Source organism: Thunnus maccoyii, chromosome 16 (genome assembly GCF_910596095.1).
Source record: "Thunnus maccoyii chromosome 16, fThuMac1.1, whole genome shotgun sequence".
NCBI classification, from domain to species: Eukaryota; Metazoa; Chordata; class Actinopteri; order Scombriformes; family Scombridae; genus Thunnus; species Thunnus maccoyii.
In genome coordinates, this window is record NC_056548.1 from 371010 (window position 1) to 391365 (window position 20356).

At 44.1% G+C, this 20356-nt stretch overlaps 2 protein-coding genes across 4 annotated transcripts; one reads left to right on the plus strand and one right to left on the minus strand.

Moving 5' to 3' along the window:
- heatr4 (HEAT repeat containing 4) lies at positions 1-12967 on the minus strand. Of its 2 annotated transcripts, none has more exons than XM_042437000.1 (12): positions 12685-12967; positions 11101-11676; positions 10699-10836; positions 8756-9408; positions 8391-8495; positions 8167-8285; positions 3579-3762; positions 2595-2664; positions 2270-2435; positions 2129-2180; positions 1847-1988; positions 1-89 (listed from the first exon to the last, which is right to left on the minus strand). In XM_042437000.1, the coding sequence occupies exons 2-12, from the start codon at positions 11660-11662 to the stop codon at positions 16-18; spliced, it is 2265 nt and encodes a 754-aa protein (XP_042292934.1). In that variant the 5' UTR covers positions 11663-11676; positions 12685-12967; the 3' UTR covers positions 1-15. The 2 variants fall into 2 exon arrangements, with proteins under 2 accessions (XP_042292934.1, XP_042292935.1); XM_042437001.1 differs by lacking the exon at positions 12685-12967 and adding an exon at positions 12400-12653.
- Positions 12968-15521: 2554 nt separating this feature from the next.
- On the plus strand, positions 15522-20350 carry lrrc57 (leucine rich repeat containing 57). Of its 2 annotated transcripts, none has more exons than XM_042437005.1 (6): positions 15522-15693; positions 15970-16333; positions 16489-16624; positions 19234-19502; positions 19751-19936; positions 20186-20350. In XM_042437005.1, the coding sequence occupies exons 2-6, from the start codon at positions 16250-16252 to the stop codon at positions 20225-20227; spliced, it is 717 nt and encodes a 238-aa protein (XP_042292939.1). In that variant the 5' UTR covers positions 15522-15693; positions 15970-16249; the 3' UTR covers positions 20228-20350. The 2 variants fall into 2 exon arrangements, with proteins under 2 accessions (XP_042292939.1, XP_042292937.1); XM_042437003.1 differs by having other exon boundaries at positions 16002-16333.
- The last annotated feature ends 6 nt before the right edge of the window (positions 20351-20356 follow it).

A 20356-nucleotide genomic window follows, 5' to 3' on the forward strand; every position in this document is an offset into this window, starting at 1 on the left:
CACCTCCAGTATGAATTATTTGTGTTTACAGAAATAAAGTTTTGATTGTAAAAGTGTTTTTTCTGCTGTTGGCGTCGGCGTCACTGCATCTGTTGAAATAGCACATTGTCTCACGTTAATATCAAAGAACTATATCACTGTGGATGATATTATTAATTCCTTCTATGTCTCCATATAAATGGGCAGACAAAACAAATAAGCCTCAAATTTTGCCACAAGTCTCTGAAGCAGGAGAACAATAAGCAGTAATGACCCTGAGAACTGGAGCTTGTTAATATTGCTGCTGTTTCTAACTGGGACTAAGATTCCTGAGCAGGATTCAGCATCGCAGGTCTTGTTGGACCTAAAACAGATTATTGAGCTTGTGGTTTCTCCAGTTCACAACGATGAGTCTTCTGCAAACCTTGAGAGCAAACTTTCAGACCACAGACGAAGGTATGAAGAGGTGTTTCCTAACATCACTACATACAACATTACAAACAACTAATAAGGTTTTTTGGGCCTCTTGCGGGACCATCAGGTTTGAGGCAAAGCAGTTTCTTTAACAAGGTAATTAAACACACCAGTTGCTTTAAAACACACTCGTCTCTCTGGCTGTGAAACACCAGTTAATGATTGGGTCCCACTTGATGCTGGAAGTCTCAGATGTATCTAGATTCTGATCCATCTGAAATACAGCCAGGAATAAACTAGCGGACCAGTGCGTAACAGGTGGCGTAACATTTCTTACGTAACGAGCTCCAGCAGCCTGCAGAATGATGAACAGTGACTTCCTCTATACAAGACTGTACCGTTTCATCACACTGCATCTGGACAGTCAGCTTTCTCTGTGGGGCCACAACTCCAGACCTGCAGGTCCATCAATACAATCAAGGCCAGATCTACTAAAGACCAATCAGCTGTGACCACTGAGTCTAGTTTACATTATTAATTCTTAATTGACATTGTGGGTGTATGTGATGTGCTGCTGTGTGTAGCTTTGTATTTTGTATGGTGCTTTGTACTAGTTGTTGTTGTGCAGTTGTATGTTTTGATTGTGGGGGACTACGGATGCAAATTAGCTTCAAGCTAACTCCAGTGCATCTTTAATGTTTAAAACTGCACATTGTCCCAATCAATGTATCAAATCAAATAAATCAAATAATGTCGATGTTTTCCAGGTGCAAACATCCTGCTGCAACACTGAAGGTGTTGAAGGTCCTGGATGAAGATCAGGGACTCCACAGACCCTCATGTCCAACAAGTGGAGCCACCGCTCCTCCCTGGAGATCAGTCAGGTCAACCGTTCCGTACTTCCTGTCCAGCTGGGGCCGCTTGGCCTCAGTGAGACGGTGGGCGTCTCCAGGGTCAACCATGGTTACCATGGTTACCCTATAGCGTCACTGCTGTCAGAATGACCGAGTGCAACACTAGTATTAAAATATACTCTTATCTCCAAAGTGAAACAACATCATGTCTCCCTTCATCAGCTTTTCATCTTTGACTGAAGCTGATAAACAACAATAAAAACATTTAGTTTCTGATGTTCGGACAGAACTTCATCAGATCCGGTTCTGACATCTGAAATGTGACCCGGACTACATACGTCAGCTCTGTTCTGTCTGCTTTAATTCACCTTGTTGAAAAACAGTTTTTTCCAAATGTTGTGAAAGGATTAGTTCAGATCAATATATCGACTCTCGGTTCTTCTCTGCAGCTCCAGATCCTCCACATACTTTTTTAAGAGATTTAGATTCAAGTCAACAAATATGGAAGAAAACGAGCATCTAGAAAAGAGAAGCTTTATTAAACAGACGGATGAATGTTCAGTGTCAGCAGTGAACGGCTGCGTTGTTGTCATCAGTACCGTCTGTCTGTCTGTATCGCTGAGTCAGCAGCAGGGCCAGCGTGGCGCGCTGCAGACGGCGTCCTGGACAACTTTGATCCTGCAGCTTCTCCAACAGCAACACTTTCTCTGTGAGCAGTCGCAGCTCACACTGACGCTTCATCTGCAACACAACCTGCAGGTTAGTTTGACTCACTGGAGCCTAAAGCTGCAGAATGATGTCATCACTGCACAATCATTCACAACAAAAATAATAATTCCAACAATTTCAATAATTCTACACATTACTGTGTATAAATCAACCTGCAGACTGAACAGAGTGTCGCGGTGTTCCTCTTCCTCCTCCTTCATCAACCTGCAGGAACACAGAAAACGTCCCAAAATGTTTTATGTTATTATGTGAGATGTTTATGGTTGTAAACAAACACACAGTGAGGTTCAGACCTGCGTCCGCTGGGCTGATCGTCGCCCTGCAGCTCGTCTGAAGGCTGCTGTGAGCTGTGCAGCAGCTGGCGGGCGGCGAGCTGCAGCTCCGCCTCCTCCTCTGTCTCCACGCAGCGCAGCAGCGTCTCCTGCACGCCCGCTGCTGACAAACCCAGCGCACCCACAGCTGCGAGAACAGCACACGTTCACCAGCTGACGTCAGGTTTTCACGTTATCCATCAGACTGTTTACTGTCATTTTAAGACTTTTACAACATCTGAATGTTTTCAACAGTATTTAGTTTTATAAACAGTTTTATTATGTGAGATATGATAGATTTATGCACCGTTGATGGCAGACAGCCGGACCTCCTGTGCCGGGTCGTCCTCCACCAGCTCCAGCAGTCGTCTCACAACCTGCATCACACAGAACAGCCGCTGATGTCATTCAGACGCCACAGAGTCCGGCGTCCTCTGATAAACGAAGGGTTTGAGTCTTTCTGACTCTGTGTGTTACAGCGGAGGACAAACGGACGATAAACAAGCTGATCGAATGAGCAGCTCCGTGATTGGCTCAGATTCTTTTAACAGAACAAGAACAAAGTTGAGGTCCGTTTTAAAAATGAGGAACACTCCTCAGTAACCTCTGCGGTGGACTGAACAGCTCTACAGGAGCAGAAGAGAGCTGCACCTCCTCCTGGACAGGAAGTCATGGCAGCAGTGGTGGAATATGTAACCTCTCGTCATCGTCATCACGGAGACAAACATCCTCTGATTAGTTGTCTTCAGGCCACCGGTTATAACGTAATGTTGTTGTAGTGATGTGATATACGATCAGGGTGTTTTATTTTGAACATTGACAGGATGCTCTATGCACTTCCTGTGCCTGACTTCCTGTCCGGCTCAGTGTTTCTCTGTACAGTTATTCTGCAGTATTAACGGCTCCATGCTGACACTTTATCAGCCCTTATATTACTGTTCACTAACTGCTCTGCAGCAGCCGTCACAGCTGTGTTGAAACGTTGCCACCTGTGAACCAGCCGGATGCTTTTGTTGTGAGGCAGCTATAGAAAATGTAGCGTATTAGTGTTATTATCAAGTTAGCAGAGCTTTTTTTTTTAGCAGTGCTATTATCTAGACAACAGATGGACATATTCTGGTCAGATTGAAATATTGCAGGGAGGGACATGAAGAGGTGAGCTGATGATGCAGAGCTGCAGATGGCAGGAAGTGCAAACGTCATCAAGGTAAACAAAGCTTTACCTGTCTGTGCTGTAAACATCTTACAGCCTCATAAACATCTTCAACAACTCCTTCACCTCCTTTCTCACCATCTCATCCTTCAGCAGCAGAGACGCAGCCGTCACGCAGGCCTGCTTTCGGACAGTAACGACCTCGTCACTGAGGCAGGACACAACGGGCTCGAGCAGCTTTGCTGTTGTGATCTTCAGGCGGCTGATGAGATCCAGAGCTTCAATTCTGCTCTGGAGTCCTCGCGGCTCCTCCAGCTTCAACCTGCAACCACCGGCAGAGATCAGAGATAAATGTATGCACAGCTGTTTATAACGCAAGGCTGGCAAATGGAAATATGGATCAGAGGAGACAAAGCTGCTGACTTTAAGAGAAGCTTTACTTTAATTGCTGGTTACCAGCTGATTGTCTGAAATAATCAAATACTTTCATTGATTTGATTTACTGATTAGGACAGTGTGCAGTTTTAAACATTAAAGATGCACTGCAACGGAGTTAGCTCAACGCTAATTTACATCCACAGTCCCCAACAATCAAAACATACAACAGCACAACAACAAACAACAAACACAGAGAACACAACAAACAAAATACAAAATACAAAATACAAAGCTACACACAACAGCACATCACATACACCCACAATGTCAATTAGAAATGAATAATGTAAACTTGTCACATTAAAAGCAAGACGACCTGCACTAATGAGACGACCATAGATGGAGTTTAGACTCAGTGGTCACACAGCTGATTGGTCTTTAGTAGATTTTTTAATTTGAATGTATTGATTGAACTGCAGTTCTTCATATCATCAGGTAAACGTTCCACTGAGTCGTGGTTTTCACAGAGAAAGCTGACTGTCTAATACAGTGTGATGAAATGGTCCAATCATGTATAGAGGATATTCTGGAGGATCTAACAGAACTTACTGAGCGAGTGAACACAAAGTCACATAGTGGAGGAGGACAAACCATTTAACATTTATAAACTAGACACAAATTTGAGAATTATCTTAATTTCTCAAAGCTCAGTAAATTGTATTTCTCCAGAAGCCTACAGTGATGGAAATGAATTGGCTTTTTGTCCAGAGTTTTTAGAGTTTGTTTGTATAAGTACTGTTTCTCCAGCCTGCCCCCAACATGTGATGCAATAAGACATATAGGAAAGAATCACAGCTGCATAAATATCTGCTGCGTCCAAAGACAGACAGTTTCTAATATGTCTAAAATTTGCTAAGTTGTACTTTATGTTTTTAACCGTTTTTTTAAACATGTTTCTTAAAGTTCAAATTTGGATCCAGTGTCACACCAAGATATTTAAAATCAGTAACTATGTCAATTTTTTCACCTTTGATGAGAATATCAGCGTTAGGAGGTTGTACCATAGTCTTACAGAGAAACATACCCTTTGTCTTGTTTACATTTAGACTCAGACATTATTGATCAAGCCAATGTGTGATCCTTTCCAATGCAATTGTTAGCTTAGCAGCAGCTAACTCAGCTGTTGCATGTGTGTACACAACGGTGTCATCTGCATACATTTGTAGTTCTGCATCATGACACTGTTGAGGGAGATCATTAATACACTGTGAACACATGAAACCATGTTTCAGTCAGACAGAGAAAGTCCAGATTTAGCTGATTGCAGTAAAGCTTCTGATGTTAAAATGTCCACCGAATAGCCTCCTCGGTTTCAGCTTCGGGTCCCATAAGACTTTTGCATGATTGACAGTTTGGAAGGTTTAGAATAACCTCTGCCTCCTCACTGCAGGGTTTCAACATGCAGTGGTGTCAGCAGCAGGTTTTGTGAGAGAGACACTGGACCCATCAAGGTTTCCACAGCCCAGTAGTGAAAAGTTATTCATGGAGACATCATGCCTGGTGTTAAAGTTTGGTCTGTTAAAGGAGAAGCCCGGCTCAGGAAGCTGCTGCTCATTCATCACTGGCACCAAAGGAGTCCCAGACACACTCGGGCACAAATCAGCATCGAAGTTCTGCAGCACTCCAGGGGTCACTGGTCCAGGATTTAGCTGAACATCTCTGGAGAGCAGGATCAGCATGAAGAGGAGACCTGCTGTTCTCTGAAATAGGGTGGCAGATGACCGGTCCACTGGATCAGTGATTGGCTCTGGTACCTGGGCTCGCCCGTGCCGCAGGACAGAGGAATAGATTGCAAAATATCCCAGTAAGTTATGTAAGAGCGTCAACTGGCCATGAGCCAGCATTTGTCCCAAGCTCAATCACTCGGTGTCCCGGTTGTTTTCCATCAATGTTGACTGCTCTGGCCAGACAGACACGTACAGGCAATACAGCAATGAGTACCAACAGTGGTCCAAAAAGCACTCCATGAAACACAGCCCAGGTGTTTTTGCTGATGTAACACTGCTTTGAACTTGACGCAGTTTTTGACAGGCATGCTCTGTGGTACGATAAACAGCCTCGGAGGACAGTCCTATGTAGCAATCCCATCCAGGATCCCAGTGGCCAGAGGGTAGAAGCTCCTCTTAAGCCCCTCAGCACCGGCCCGGTGAATCTGGAACTTCCTCTCGACCTCAGCGGGGAGAAAAGTCCGCCATCCGGGCGGTTAGGAACCCCAGAAGATCTATGTGGCCAGGACCGTTTCCTTCGATGTTGAGATGGATGTACAGATGGTCTTACTTGATGTTTAAACTGATGTTTACATTTGAAAACCTGGACTGGCCTGGTAGCAGAGTCGGCAGGGGGATGAGCTGACCATCTCCCCATCCCAGTGAGTGACTCCCAGTCATATGCCATTGTTTCTTGAGTCCAGGGTGCATAGAAAGGCTGCAGCATGTGTGGATTACATTACCAGCATTCAGTTTTCTTCTTGTTTAAAAACAAAACAAAAAAAACCCTCTTCTGTCAGCTTCTTTAGTGCCGTATCTCCTTTGGAATATTGGTAACAGCAGGTAGCAGTTAGCAGTTGACAGCTAGCTAGTTGTTTTTATTTGAAAAATATATTCAAAGATGATGTTTTCTCTTCTGTTCTTGCTGATCAATTCTATTACTTCTTCTATAAAGTCCTTTCTGAAGATTTCTGAGTGTTAATTTGCAAAATGTTCCACTTTTTTGGGTCCAAGTTTGAGATGTAATCAGGAGCTCACTCCCAGTGCAGCCACTCCTCCAGAATCAGGAGGAGTGGATTGATGAGTGGATCAAGCTGCTACCAGGCAGCAATAAAACTGTCTCAACTGTAGCTGTGACTTTTTCATCTTTTATTGGTGTAATTTGCTAAATGTACAAACATGAGTGAGTCAACTCCGTCACCATAAAGGTTCTGTATTACCGGTATGACCGAACAGCTGGACAGCCTCAGAGTATGTTATAAATCTGCCAGCTGTTCTTACATACACCCCCCCCCCCCCCCCACCTGTCTAAACACATTTTAACTTTGAGCTTATAAAACATCCAACCAGATCCAGACCTGAGCTGGTGGAGGTAGACACAGAGCACATCTTCATCCAGTCTTCCTCTGAGATGACGAGTCCAGATTCTTTCTCCCATTTCAATCAAACCTTTGTTGAATGTTTCTTAATGGATTGAATACTTGAGTATAATGTAGAAACCAGTTTCCTGTTGTCCTTATTTTCATCATGTTAATAAATATGTTGATTAAGCTGATATCACATTTCTCCATAAGAATTATCTGATCATTAAAATCAGCCCTGGTTTGTAGACCATAATGTATCTGAGATTCTGCCTTTGATGAGACTGAGCAGTAAGAGGTGAGAAGCTTCAGCCTCCCATCAGTCATGCTGGCTTCAAACCTCAACGGTCAAAAGTCCGTCTCAGCAGTTCAGACTCTTTCAAATGCTGGTGATTTACATCCTGAAACCAGATTGTAAGATGAACCTCAGTCCATTAATTTAAACTATCAGAATGCTGCTTATATAAAGTTTTACTACAGTATGTGTAGCTCTGGGTTACAGCAGCATGCTGGTGGTCTTAATTATCGATTGCAGTTGCATATTGATAAGCTCCTGGATCAGTATTCATGTAACGTTAATTCACTCTTCCATGATGATGATGAAGCTGCCGGCGTCGGGTGATTATGTTTGATGTGTTACTGTGAGTTTACATCTGTGCTCTCCAGTCATCATGGCTGTTCAGCAGTGTGAACTCACTTTACCAAATTTAATGAAAATGCAGTTAAATGGAATATAAAATGTAAAATGGAAAGTAAAAACGTAGTTATGTGTAAAGTGGGTAAAACCAGCAACCTCATGAAACACTTAGAAACACAACTCTATAAATGAAACAGTGCAGCGTATTTGCTGCTGCACCAGCGTTACGTCCTCACTCATCTCATCTTTTTATGTCTTTATTTTTTGCACCAAGTTATGGAGAGTAGTATCAATGAGAGTACTGATAAGTACCAGTATTGATAAGCAGTATCAGTATCCTAATGATACCCATCCCTAATCACACCTGCACTTTTTATTCTGGTTAAATTGAATTTTAGAGGAGCCAGCGGTGGTGGTTCAGGCTCCTGGTGAGGAGCATCTGGTCTGGAAGATGTTCTGTATGTCACCAGCTGGGAGGAACCACAGGACAACATCTCCCAGCATGGACTGACTGTAAATGTATGAATGGATAAATACTTTGAATGTTGTGTGTGTGTTGTTTACTGTCTGGTACAGTTTGGTACCTTAATTCATTGTGAACGTCCTGCACCTTTCCCAGAGTCATAAGCGTCTCCGCAGCGGCGAGGCACACCAGGTAGCTTTGGTCGTTACACATCAAGTGGGTCAGTTTGTGCACAACATCCTGTTACAAAACACAACAGATGCACAGTTTTCACCGGCCAGAGAGAAGCTGCTATAGTTATTTCCTTACTTCATCAACCATGATAAGTAACAGCAGGCTCTTTACCTTATTGATGGGCCACTTGAGGCCTGATAGAGTGTTACAGGCCAACAGTCTGGTTCTATATTCAGAACGGTTCAGATGCTCTGCCAGCAGGGAACGCACAAGAGTCTAAATACGAAAGTTAAGAGGGGGAACTAGTTTGGTCATGTTAGTGGGATCACTGAAGGAAACCCATAGTTTTTCTTGTTTTTGATACAATGAATATTAGATATGAGACTCATTTAATCAGCATTAAAAACCAAATCATGGCTTATATGACAGAATGTACATTTACAAATCAGGCAGACAGGTAAACACATTTACAGAAACAGGCACTGAAAACTGATGAGACAATGAGTTAGTAGCCTAGCCAAGGAGTTGACTCTAACCGTCTCGCTGGTGAAGTGGGTAAGCAGTGACACCACCAGCTGGGTGTCAGGGAGTTGGTCCTGGGTGTCAGGGAGTTGGTCCTGGGGGTCAGGGAGTTGGTCCTTGGTGTCAGGGAGTTGGTCCTTGGTGTCAGGGAGTTGGTCCTGGGGGTCAGGGAGTTGGTCCTTGGTGTCAGGGAGTTGGTCCTTGGTGTCAGGGAGTTGGTCCTGGGGGTCAGGGAGTTGGTCCTGGGGGTCAGGGAGTTGGTCCTTGGTGTCAGGGAGTTGGTCCTTGGTGTCAGGGAGTTGGTCCTGGGGGTCAGGGAGTTGGTCCTTGGTGTCAGGGAGTTGGTCCTTGGTGTCAGGGAGTTGGTCCTGGGGGTCAGGGAGTTGGTCCTGGGGGTCAGGGAGTTGGTCCTTGGTGTCAGGGAGTTGGTCCTTGGTGTCAGGGAGTTGGTTCTGGGTGTCAGGGAGTTGGTCCCGGGAGCCAGGGAGATGGTCCTGGGGGCCAGGGAGATGATCCTGGGGGCCAGGGAGATGGTCCTGGGAGTCTGGCTGGTCCTGGCAGAGGAAGAGTTGTGCTAAAATTCTCTGGATGACCACCCTACTGTCGTCTCCATCCAGGGCTAAACACTGTGCAGCCATCCAACCATCAGCATCCGAACTTACAGAGTCTGCAACACAACACCACCAGCTGGTTGAAAGAACTCCAGTGTCAGTTATGAGTGAGTCGGATATTACACTGGTTAAAACAGACTAACTTGATGGACAGGTATCTGCAGCGTAGGACATGTTAGTACAGGCTGCTAACAAGTACAATTTTTGGGGGGGGGGGGGGGGTAAAACCAAATAATAAAAATAATCATATTGTAATATTGTAAAATAGAATACATAGCATGCATAACAAGATAAGATGGAAGATAAAAACCCACTGAAAGAAAAATAGCATTAAAAATAGAACAAATGGAATATATCAAATCAAATAAAATACAACATTTTAAAAGAATCAGAATGCAAAAAAGAATTTCCGGCTGTATCATTAAAGTCGTAGCCAGTTAAAGGTTAAAGTGAAGAAATAAGTTTTTAGTTTTCTTTTAAAAATATCCAGCGAGCTGCTTCCCTGTTAGTAGTGTGCTCCATCGTTCACTTTTAGTCTTTGTTAAGGTTACGTTGGCATCAAAGAACACACAGTAATTTCAAATACTGAGACATTATCAATGTTTAACCCTTTTGTTATTATTAAATCTAGAGTGTTACCATGGTGATGAGGGGCTTCATTTACATGTTGGGTGAGTTCAAAGCTGTCCAGTATATTCATTAGTTCCACAGCTTTGGAGTCATTCTTTTTATTAATATGAATGTTCAGGTCTCCGTTCAGGATTAACCATCATATAACAAATGATGGTGTAGTTGCCCGTGTGTGCTGTCCTTCACGCTTATCCACACAGTCTCGTTTGGGTTTAGCATCCCAAGGGCATGATGTGATGTGTGGATGAACTCCATCAGGTTTAAAGTCTTTACAGTTCCAAAATATATTGAAATTGTCAGCACTTCAATCTTCTTTTCAAGCCGTGTTATCCTCTCAATCAGTTCAATCTCTCAGTTTTGCTGAGTTTAGAGACATAGCTTTTACATTGTCTTTAGCTGTTCGGAGAAGCTTTGTATTCTAAGCTAGGCTATGCTAGGCTAAGCTAGTAGCTAAGTCCTGTAGGGTTCTGAAATGTTCCCTTGTCCTGAAAGTAAACTTTTGTTCTGTTCTGTAATTCCACAATAGATGTTTTCGTTAATAGCTCTCTTTGGAAGAATATTTAGGAAATTAGAAAATGAAAGAAAAAAAGCACAAAGCATATAGCAAACAGAGAGCTGAGGACACACGTCTGCAGAACAACCGGAACTATATCAAATCAAATGGCGATTCAGTCTGATTATCAGGCAAACAAGCAGCAGTTAGAGAACGGTGGTACCTTGCAGGACAGTGTTGTTGAGGACACGGGAGTCGGGTCGGCAGTCAGCGGCCGCTATCTGGTCTCTCCACACGGCGTCATCCACCACCGAGGACGAACGCTCCTGATCAACAGCCAACACAGTCCCAACAGTCTGGGCTGGAGGATGAGTGCACACACACACACACACACACACACACACACACACGTGAAAAGTTTACATTAGATTTATATTTTAGGTGCTTTTTAGTGTAACACAGGAGAGCTTTAGTATGAAAAGCTTCAAGTCTTTTACCATTAAACTGCAGACTATACTGAGAACAGAGGCTGTAAACCTGTGGGGGTGCAGGTCCAGTCTCCGTGGTAACTCTCTCTGAAACTGCATCTGCATTCATAAATCACACTGACTTCAGCCTAACTTACTCTTGTTGGCGTGTGTGGTCATTGTGTCCGGGGCTGGGGAGGACCTCCTCTGCTGGTTAATGTGGTACTTTGAGTCATCTGAGGTGATCTGGTCATGACTCTGGTGAGCCACCTTTTGGACGGGTTTGCCTGAACCTGAAGCCTCCTCCACATAGTGGTTATCACCAGTGACTGCTGTCCCCCTGTTTCCCGTGCTGGAGCTCTGCAGCAGCTGTACGCCCTGCGGCCGAGGAGGCGAACGATCCACAGACTGCAGTAACCCTCTGAATCCCAGTAACCTCGGCAGAACCTGTGGGTTCTTTGGCCTTGGAGGCAATCTAGAAAGTTTCCTGTCTTGTGTCGTCCTCTTGGCGGCTGGTTCCAGGACTCCCGTGGGCCTGAATAACTGCCGGAAGTCGGCTTGGCTGTAGGAGGTGCTGTCTGCATCGAGCTCCGCCATTATGTCATGGGAGAAAGTGAGGCCAGCGGCGGCATCGGTCAGAAACCGCTGGTAAAGAAGCTGGGATCTCCGCATGTGGATGGAGGCTGAGCCACAGACTTTAGGGCCACCAGGTGAACCCATTTCACCTGCAGGATCTAGATGAACAGACACAAATCACCACAAACCGAACATATGCTTTGCTGTTTGCTGTGACACATTCCAGTGTGAGTGGGCACTAAAGCCCAGCGGCGCCTGTATGCCGCCATGTTCATTACACCCACAGTGCAAAGGGTTCAACAGTGCTCAGGACATGCTCGATCAGATGTGAGGCAGTGGTAGGAAAATAGTGGCCCGCAGGCCAAATCTGGCCCTCCATTAAAAATATTTGGCCCCGTAACAAAAGCTGAAGTTTCTTTTACATAATTCTTCATAAATCTACAGCAGACAATGATGCAAACACGTCCTTATAAAGATGAGCTGTTAACATCTTAGAATCTCACCAGATGAAAAACAATAAAGGTAAATAACATCATGTGGCTGATGTGAGCAGAACAGATCTGTGTCAGTAACAGAACTGAAGTGATGATGCAGCCCGCTGAGGATAAGTTATCAATGACATTTCTGTTCTCGTCATGTGACAGGTATAATCATGAACTGCTGTCACTCTGTTAGAACAAACCAACAACAAACTGTTCTATTAACCAATTTTATTCTTGAATGAATTAAAGGAGAAATAAAGTGACAAAACATATTAACAACATGTTAGGATGTACCAGACCGGTCCCCCAGTAAGCCGTGCTGGTAGAAACTGGCCCACTGGTTTAACCTGATTCCTCTGCTGACGGAAGAGGAAACGTGTGAAGTAGAACCAGACTCACCTGAGGCTTCTTCAGGTCAGGTGTGTAAAGCTGTGTGTCCAATTATAAACCTTGTTGTTGTTGGGAGGACGGGGTTGATATGTCCTAACGTCATAATACTTATGTACTTTTACTGCGATACTTTAACTACATCAAACTCATAATATTGTGTATTTTTTCATGCAGGACTTTTACTTTAATGGACTTTAAAGTTGTTGTATTGGAAGTATTTAAATGCTTCTTCCACCGCTGGTGTTTAGCTTAGCATGCAGACTGGAAAAAGGGTAAAATGTGTAAGTTGCGGACCTGACGTTAGCTGCGTGATGTTCACAATGCGAAGCTGTTAACCGCCATCTGGAGTTTGACCCGCTCCCGCTCAGAGTTCGTCCTCCGCGGCGTCTGGAAGCTGTAACTCGGCGGCCTCTGTCTCTTTGTGCTGTCCTGGATGATATAAACGGAATAAACTACCAGATAGTTTTAACCATAGACTGTGAAAGGACTCAACGACTCATCTTTGTTGAATAAGCGTTCTGATTCGCGCCTGCGACTGGCCTGGTCGCTATAGCAACGGCTGCTGAGGCTCACGGGTACTGTAGTATTTATCCACGTTACATTCCCGCCATCTGGCAAACAGGAATAAAGCGGACTATTTTACAGCGAAAATGGTTTTCATTTATTGATTTATATTCACAGACAGGCACTGACCAACATATCTGTATAAATGTGCCAGCGTTAGCCATGTCTCAATGCAAATAAGTTCAATTCAACTTTAATGAGACGCTTACTGGGGAAATAATACAGTTAACCGATGAAATAATAAAACCTGTACACGTGTGTAGATTTGGGGATATGCAGGTGTTTCAAACAATCCAGCTGTTAAAGCCTCATAATATTAACGGTTAAACATGCGCAGAGACGCCGGTTTGTAAAACTGTTCGGACGTTGGTGTCGTGTCCCACCAAAAATGGTTCTGGTTGCCAAAAACCAACATGCACATGAAATAAATCATGAAACTCAAGTCAAATAGCTTTTTAGTGGACATGTGCACTTATTTGGAATATATATATATAAATTCATGTGTAAGTGTCCATTTCTCCCTCTAATGAATATTCACAATACTCACATAAACTTGTGAGCAGACGTCACAGGATGTCGTCCTTTCCACATTCAATAAAGCTCCACCTGGACCTGACTTCAAAAACACTTCAAATACTTCTCAAAGTTTCGCTGAGCAACACGTCTATGGCTGTTTTATGTATTTCATATAAAAACTTTGATGTTTATTCATTAATGGTTGAGAGCAGGACGTCCTTAATGCCTTTTTAATAGCAAAGCAACGCTGTGGGCTTCAACCGGGTTAATAAAAGTTATGAAGGGTTTATTATTGAGTCACGTATCTTCATATTTTTGGTCATTCATGTTTAATCTGAACAGACCATCATCACTCTGTCTCACAAGAATACTCACAGTTCAGCAGGGTTGACAGCTGAGCTCGATGAGGCCAGAAACAGCAGAAATAAAGCTGCTGGGTCACTTTGCTTTTGTGTTGGCGTTTATGTTGATGAAGAGTTCAGTGATTTAGAGCCTGTTTTCCTCACAGAGTTCAGACGAGGACTGTTTACATCCTCGAGTTAGCATTAGCATTAGCATTAGCCTGCAGCACCTGGAAACTGGAGAAACCTGCATCAGATGGTATTAAAAGAGTTAAGAACTCAAACTGTTATTTATCTACAAGAAGCTGTACTTTTGATAATCATCTTTTTCTGTTGTTTATCCAATTAAAATACTGTCACATGTCAATATTGATTCAGTGTGTTTCTGTCAGAATGATGCATATTAACCAAGATAATGTTCACTGTGTACATGAACTTTCATAGAAAAGCTGAATGCGTAGTAACTACATGTTGCTGGGACATGTTGCACAACTTCCATTTGAAACTGTTTCTGAACCGTAACGAGACGTTTTGACTGGACCTTCAAACAACAGTCACTCAGTGTCTCACTGTTTGCTGCTTTGCTCATTAAGAATTTCTGTCCTTTGTCCAACTTTGACCTTTTCAACAAGACTGACAACATATTAACGGATCTGGAAACTGTCAGACTTCCTGTTTGCAGTTAATATCTGCTCCATGCTTCACAGTTTGTTCAATAAACAAACAAACAAACAAACATGAACAACTGCAATTGTGATTTTTGGCAGATGAGGGACAGACTGTGATGCTGTTCAGCATCATCATAACATCACGTTTCCTTATTTCCGGTTTCAGCTGCCACTCCATCACTAACATGGAGACAGCTGTGCCTGCACATCTGTGTGCAGAGATTAACGGGATTTGAGTGGGATATTCAGCCCACTCACACTGCTGTTAGGCTTAATAAAATAAAGATTATGTTTCATTCTGCTCTCAAGTTTGCTTCTTTAACCTTAAAGGACCTGGATTCTTAAGTCCATCATAGCAGAAATACACTGTATATATATATATATAGATAGATAGATAGATAGATATAGATATATACTGTAATTAACTGAGAAAACTACAGTACAGATGGATAACAAATTACAGCATAAACAAGAATAAATTAGTGGAAAAACATAATTATTTCAGGTGTCTCTACAGAGGGAACAAGGGGTCACTGAGCAGTTTACACAATACAATAGAAAAGCCTTCTGAGGTCAACAGTCTTGCTTCTTTGCCATAAATGTTGAACTTGTTGTAAACTGTTGTTTCACTTGTAGGAATCTTCGGGTCTGTCCAGATGTTTTCTGTGTGAGTGCAGCAGCCCTGCATGGTGATATTTAGGATCTGGTTTTTGACGAGCATAGCAGCAGTGTTATATGCAAGTGAACTTTTTGAGAAGAGTACTTCATTTTGTTGTTATATAAATCTGTCATAACAGGCTCAAAGTATTTGTAATTGTCTTTTATAAATCCAGTGGCTTCCAATAAAAAGCTACATTAAAAGAAAAGAACATTATTGAACTGATTAGTTTTTTATTTTCATGTTTTCACGTATTTTCTGTTCCTGCTACTGGATTATTATTTTTAGTAATAGTAGTAGTAGTATTAGTATTCATTAAACAATAAAACAAAGTTTTTTTGTTTTACAAAGAGTTAACGCCCCTGCTAGTGCGCATGCCCACAGTGACGTCTCTCGCTCCTGTGTTCCTATTGGCTGACGCAGCGGGGTCCCGGCGGCTGCTCTTCAGCTTCAAACTTCTACTTTAACTTTCTGATGTTTTTACACTTGTCATCAGACGCAGTTTTAAAGGTTTCTGGAAGTTAAAGGCGCCGTTTTAACATCCCTATGCTGTGACGTAAGTAAAACCGCCCCGTTAGCTGAGCTGCAGGCTAATAGGCTAACGGGCTAACAGGCTAACGTCTCTGAGCTAACAGCTCTCACACCCTAAACATGATCCAGTGTGACGTCTGTTAGGCTTTCCGTAGACGTCGCTGCGTGTAGTTTGTCCTGTCGGGATGTTTGTGCGGTCAGTTTGGGTTCAACATGTGTCTGACTTCTTAGGTGACACGTAGATAAGCAGCGGGTGCAGCTAGCAGTTAGCCTTTAGCATGTTGTTGTTTGTGTCCTGCAGGGATTCACCAGCTGATCTTATTAACTCCACAGAAGAAGAAGGAGCAGCTGATCTCATTAACACTATAGAAGAAGAAGGAGCAGCCTGATCTCATAACACTGCAGAAGAAGAAGGAGCAGCTGATCCTGACCACTTCCTGTTTGGATATGAATCACTGAGCTTTATGTCAGGTGGATTTATTCTGCTGCAGGTTAACAGAGAGGAGCTTCACCTGTTTACCTGCAGGGAGGTCAGATCACAGACTGCTAAACAGGTAGACGGGTCCTGATTGGAGGTCCAGATGGGGAACAGCGCCCTGAAGTCTCACCTGGAAACCTCCCAGAAGACCGGAGTGTTCCAGCTGACGGGGAAAGGCCTGCTGGAGGTGAGACTCAGCTGATCGTCTCTGTGTTGATACTGAACAGCTGAGATATAGAGTATATATGTGTGTGTGTGTATATATATATAGTATATATGTATACATATGTATATATATATATCAGTTATGACGAGTCGATGGTCTGTTTCTGGGTGTTTTAGTTCCCGGAGGAGCTGCAGCGTCTCACCTCTAACCTGCGGACGGTGGATTTGTCAGGGAACAAGATCGAAGTTCTTCCTGCTGCCATCGGAAACTTCCTGCAGCTCAAGAGTCTGACGCTCAACGCCAACAGACTCAGTGAGTGTTTGACTTCAGTCCTCACATGATCAGGAGACATATATAATATAATATAATATAATATAATATAATATAATATATATACGCTGCCTCGGATGCACCCATAAACAAATCAGGTTTATAAAACCATGTGTTCCTTTTTGTAAATCACACGTGATACATTCAACCATAAACAGTCAGTGTGTGAAAAATAACTGATAAATAAACAAAACACAGAATCTGTGAAGCTGAGAAAGTTCAGCAGACTTTTATTAGAGACTATTTAACTAAATGTGAACAAATGTGGTGAAAACGTGTCTGGAAGACGACATCAGCAGCGACTGTAGCTGCTCTCCGATCGATCTGATTAGTTTCTGTCGTTACGTTGTTCAAACAGGCCGACGTGTTTCTGTCTGTCGGTACCTGTTCCCCCCATCAACAGTCCGTTTACTGTTGGTACTGAATTACTACTCATGTGCATCACTGTTGATCAAAAACCATGTGATCAAATTCAAATTGTTTCAGAATGGAGGAATGTTTGTGTTCACAGGTGATACGTGTGTGTGTGTGTGTCTGTGTGTGTGTGTGTGTGTGTGTGTGTGTGTGTGTGTGTCTGTGTGTCTGTGTGTGTGTGTGTGTGTCTGTGTGTGTGTGTGTGTCTGTGTGTGTCTGTGTGTGTGTGTGTGTGTGTGTGTGTGTGTGTGTGTGTGTGTGTGTGTGTGTGTGTGTGTGTGTCTGTGTGTGTGTGTGTGTGTGTGTGTGTGTGTCTGTGTGTGTGTGTGTGTGTGTGTGTGTGTGTGTGTGTGTCTGTGTGTGTGTGTGTGTGTGTGTGTGTGTGTGTGTGTGTGCGCGTGTGTGTTTGTGTTCATAGGTGATACGTGTGTGTGTGTGTGTGTGTGTGTGTGTGTGTGTGTGTGTGTGTGTGTGTGTGTGTGCGCGTGTGTTTGTGTTCATAGGTGATACGTGTGTGTGTGTGTGTGTGTGTGCGTGTCTGTGTGTCTGTGTCTGTGTGTGTGTGTGTGTGTCTGTGTCTGTGTGTCTGTGTCTGTGTGTGTGTGTGTGTGTGTCTGTGTGTGTGTGTGTGTGTGTGTCTGTGTGTGTGTGTCTGTGTGTGTGTGTGTGTGTGTCTGTGTGTGTGTGTGTGTGTGTGTGTGTGTGTGTGTGTGTGTCTGTGTCTGTGTCTGTGTGTCTGTGTCTGTGTGTGTGTCTGTGTGTGTGTGTGTCTGTGTGTGTGTGTGTGTGTGTGTGTGTCTGTGTGTGTGTGTGTGTGTGTGTGTGTGTGTGTGTGTCTGTGTGTGTGTGTGTGTGTGTCTGTGTGTGTGTGTGTGTGTGTGTGTGTGTCTGTGTCTGTGTGTGTGTGTGTGTGTGTCTGTGTGTGTGTGTGTGTGTGTGTGTGTGTGTGTGTGTCTGTGTGTGTGTGTGTGTGTGTGTCTGTGTGTGTGTGTGTGTGTGTCTGTGTGTGTGTGTGTCTGTGTGTGTGTGTGTGTGTGTGTGTGTGTGTGTGTGTCTGTGTGTGTGTGTGTCTGTGTGTGTGTGTGTGTGTGTCTGTGTGTGTGTGTGTGTGTGTCTGTGTCTGTGTGTGTGTGTGTGTGTGTCTGTGTGTGTGTGTGTGTGTGTGTGTGTGTGTGTGTGTCTGTGTGTGTGTGTGTGTGTGTCTGTGTGTGTGTGTGTGTGTGTGTGTGTGTGTGTGTGTGTGTGTGTCTGTGTCTGTGTCTGTGTGTCTGTGTGTGTGTCTGTGTGTGTGTGTGTCTGTGTCTGTGTGTGTGTGTGTGTCTGTGTGTGTGTGTGTGTGTGTGTGTGTGTGTGTGTGTCTGTGTGTCTGTGTGTGTGTGTGTGTCTGTGTGTGTGTGTGTGTGTGTCTGTGTGTGTGTGTGTGTGTGTGTGTGTGTCTGTGTGTCTGTGTGTGTGTCTGTGTGTGTGTGTGTGTGTGTCTGTGTGTCTGTGTGTGTGTCTGTGTGTCTGTGTGTGTGTGTGTGTGTCTGTGTGTGTGTGTGTGTGTGTGTGTGTGTTCATTATGTAAATTCTGGTCCCTTTTAGAGTAAAATAGATGATAAAGCAGCGTATACTTTAGGGCGGGGCTACCTTGTGATTGACAAGTCGCTACCATGGCAACACTGTTGGTTAGGTAACGTAACCATGGCGTAACAGATTGTGTAGGTGTAGCGTCACTGTTTCAGTGTGTTTTCAGTTCATTAAGGTTAATTAAAACATTTCTCGTTCAGTGTTTGTTGAAGTGAAAGATCCTCTAAAGACTCGATGTTCAGTTTCTACTGTGAGAACATTTAGTTTTAATGGTTTTATGTCTGTTTTTCACCAGTGAAATTAGCTTTATCACAGTTAACTATAGACTGTAAGTGCACCATGCTAACCAAGTTAGCAGCTAGCGCGAGGGTCAGCTCCACCCTCTCGTCCACATACGGTCACTTCTGGTCCACAAATCAAGAGGTGACGTCACCGTGACTACGTCCATTAGTTTATACAGTCTGTGACGTATTGAGCTTTATTTTGAAGTTTCCCGTGTTAATGTCCACATGGAGATTTATTTTCACACTTCCTGTCGCAGCCAGTGTCCCTGTGTTAACTCCCTGTTGGAGCTTTATTGTGAAGTTTATCATTGCTTCCTGTCCCAGCCAGCATCCCCCCTGAGATCGGAAACCTGAAGAAGCTGGAGACTCTGAGTCTGAATGGGAACCGGATCCAGCAGCTGCCGCCCTCATTGGTCCAGCTCCGAGCCCTGCGGACCCTCCGCCTGTCCGGGAACCAAATCTCAGAGTTCCCGTCTGGACTGGGAGCCCTGAGGCACCTGGACCTGCTGGACCTGTCCCGGAACCAGATCCAGAGCGTCCCCGCAGACGTGTCCGAGCTGCAGGCCATCGAGATCAACCTGAACCAGAACCAGGTACCAGACCCCGAACCAGGTTGATTAATAGTTAGTTGTTATTCTGGTTCATACTTTGGATTTTGTCGACCAATCAGAGACAGACAGGAAATCACTTTGTGTTGTTTCTCATCAGTAGTTAAAATGATTTAAATATGTAAAAACATCCAGCGGACGTCATTAATGATAGATGATTAATGGATAATCGATTGTTAATGCAGCTGACTATCGATTAAGGAAATTGTCTGAATTTGTCATGTCCCCCTCAGATCTCAGTCCTGGCAGCGGAGGTCTCCCGGTGCCCCCGTCTGAAGGTCCTGCGACTGGAGGAGAACTGCCTGGAGCTGTCGGCGGTCCCTGAGTCCGTCCTGCTGGACTCTCAGGTGTGTCTGTTCTCTGTGGAGGGAAACCTGTTCGAGGTGAAGCGGCTCCGAGACCTGCAGGGCTACGACAAGGTCTGTGTGCTAAGCTAGGCTAACAGTTTCCCTCTGCTGCCACTCTGTGTGCTAAGCTAGGCTAACAGTTTCCCTCTGCTGCCACTCTCTGTGCTAAGCTAGGCTAACAATTTCTCTAGCTTCTATTAGCAAATTACAGAGTACAGCTGAGGGTACCCTGGTTACCATGGTAATTTACCATGGTTACTATGGTGGTGTACTCTGGTTACCATGGTAACAGTGATGCTTTGTGCCCCCCCGTGTGTTCAGTACATGGAGCGTTTCACCGCCACCAAGAAGAAGTTCACCTGAAGACGCTCGACGACGAGTCTGAAGCTCAGAACGCCGCCGGGTCAGCCGAGGCTCCGCCCACCACAGCCGCTTCTTCTTCTGCTGCTAAAAAACCAGACTTCACACCGCCGGGACAGTCCTCCAGCACAC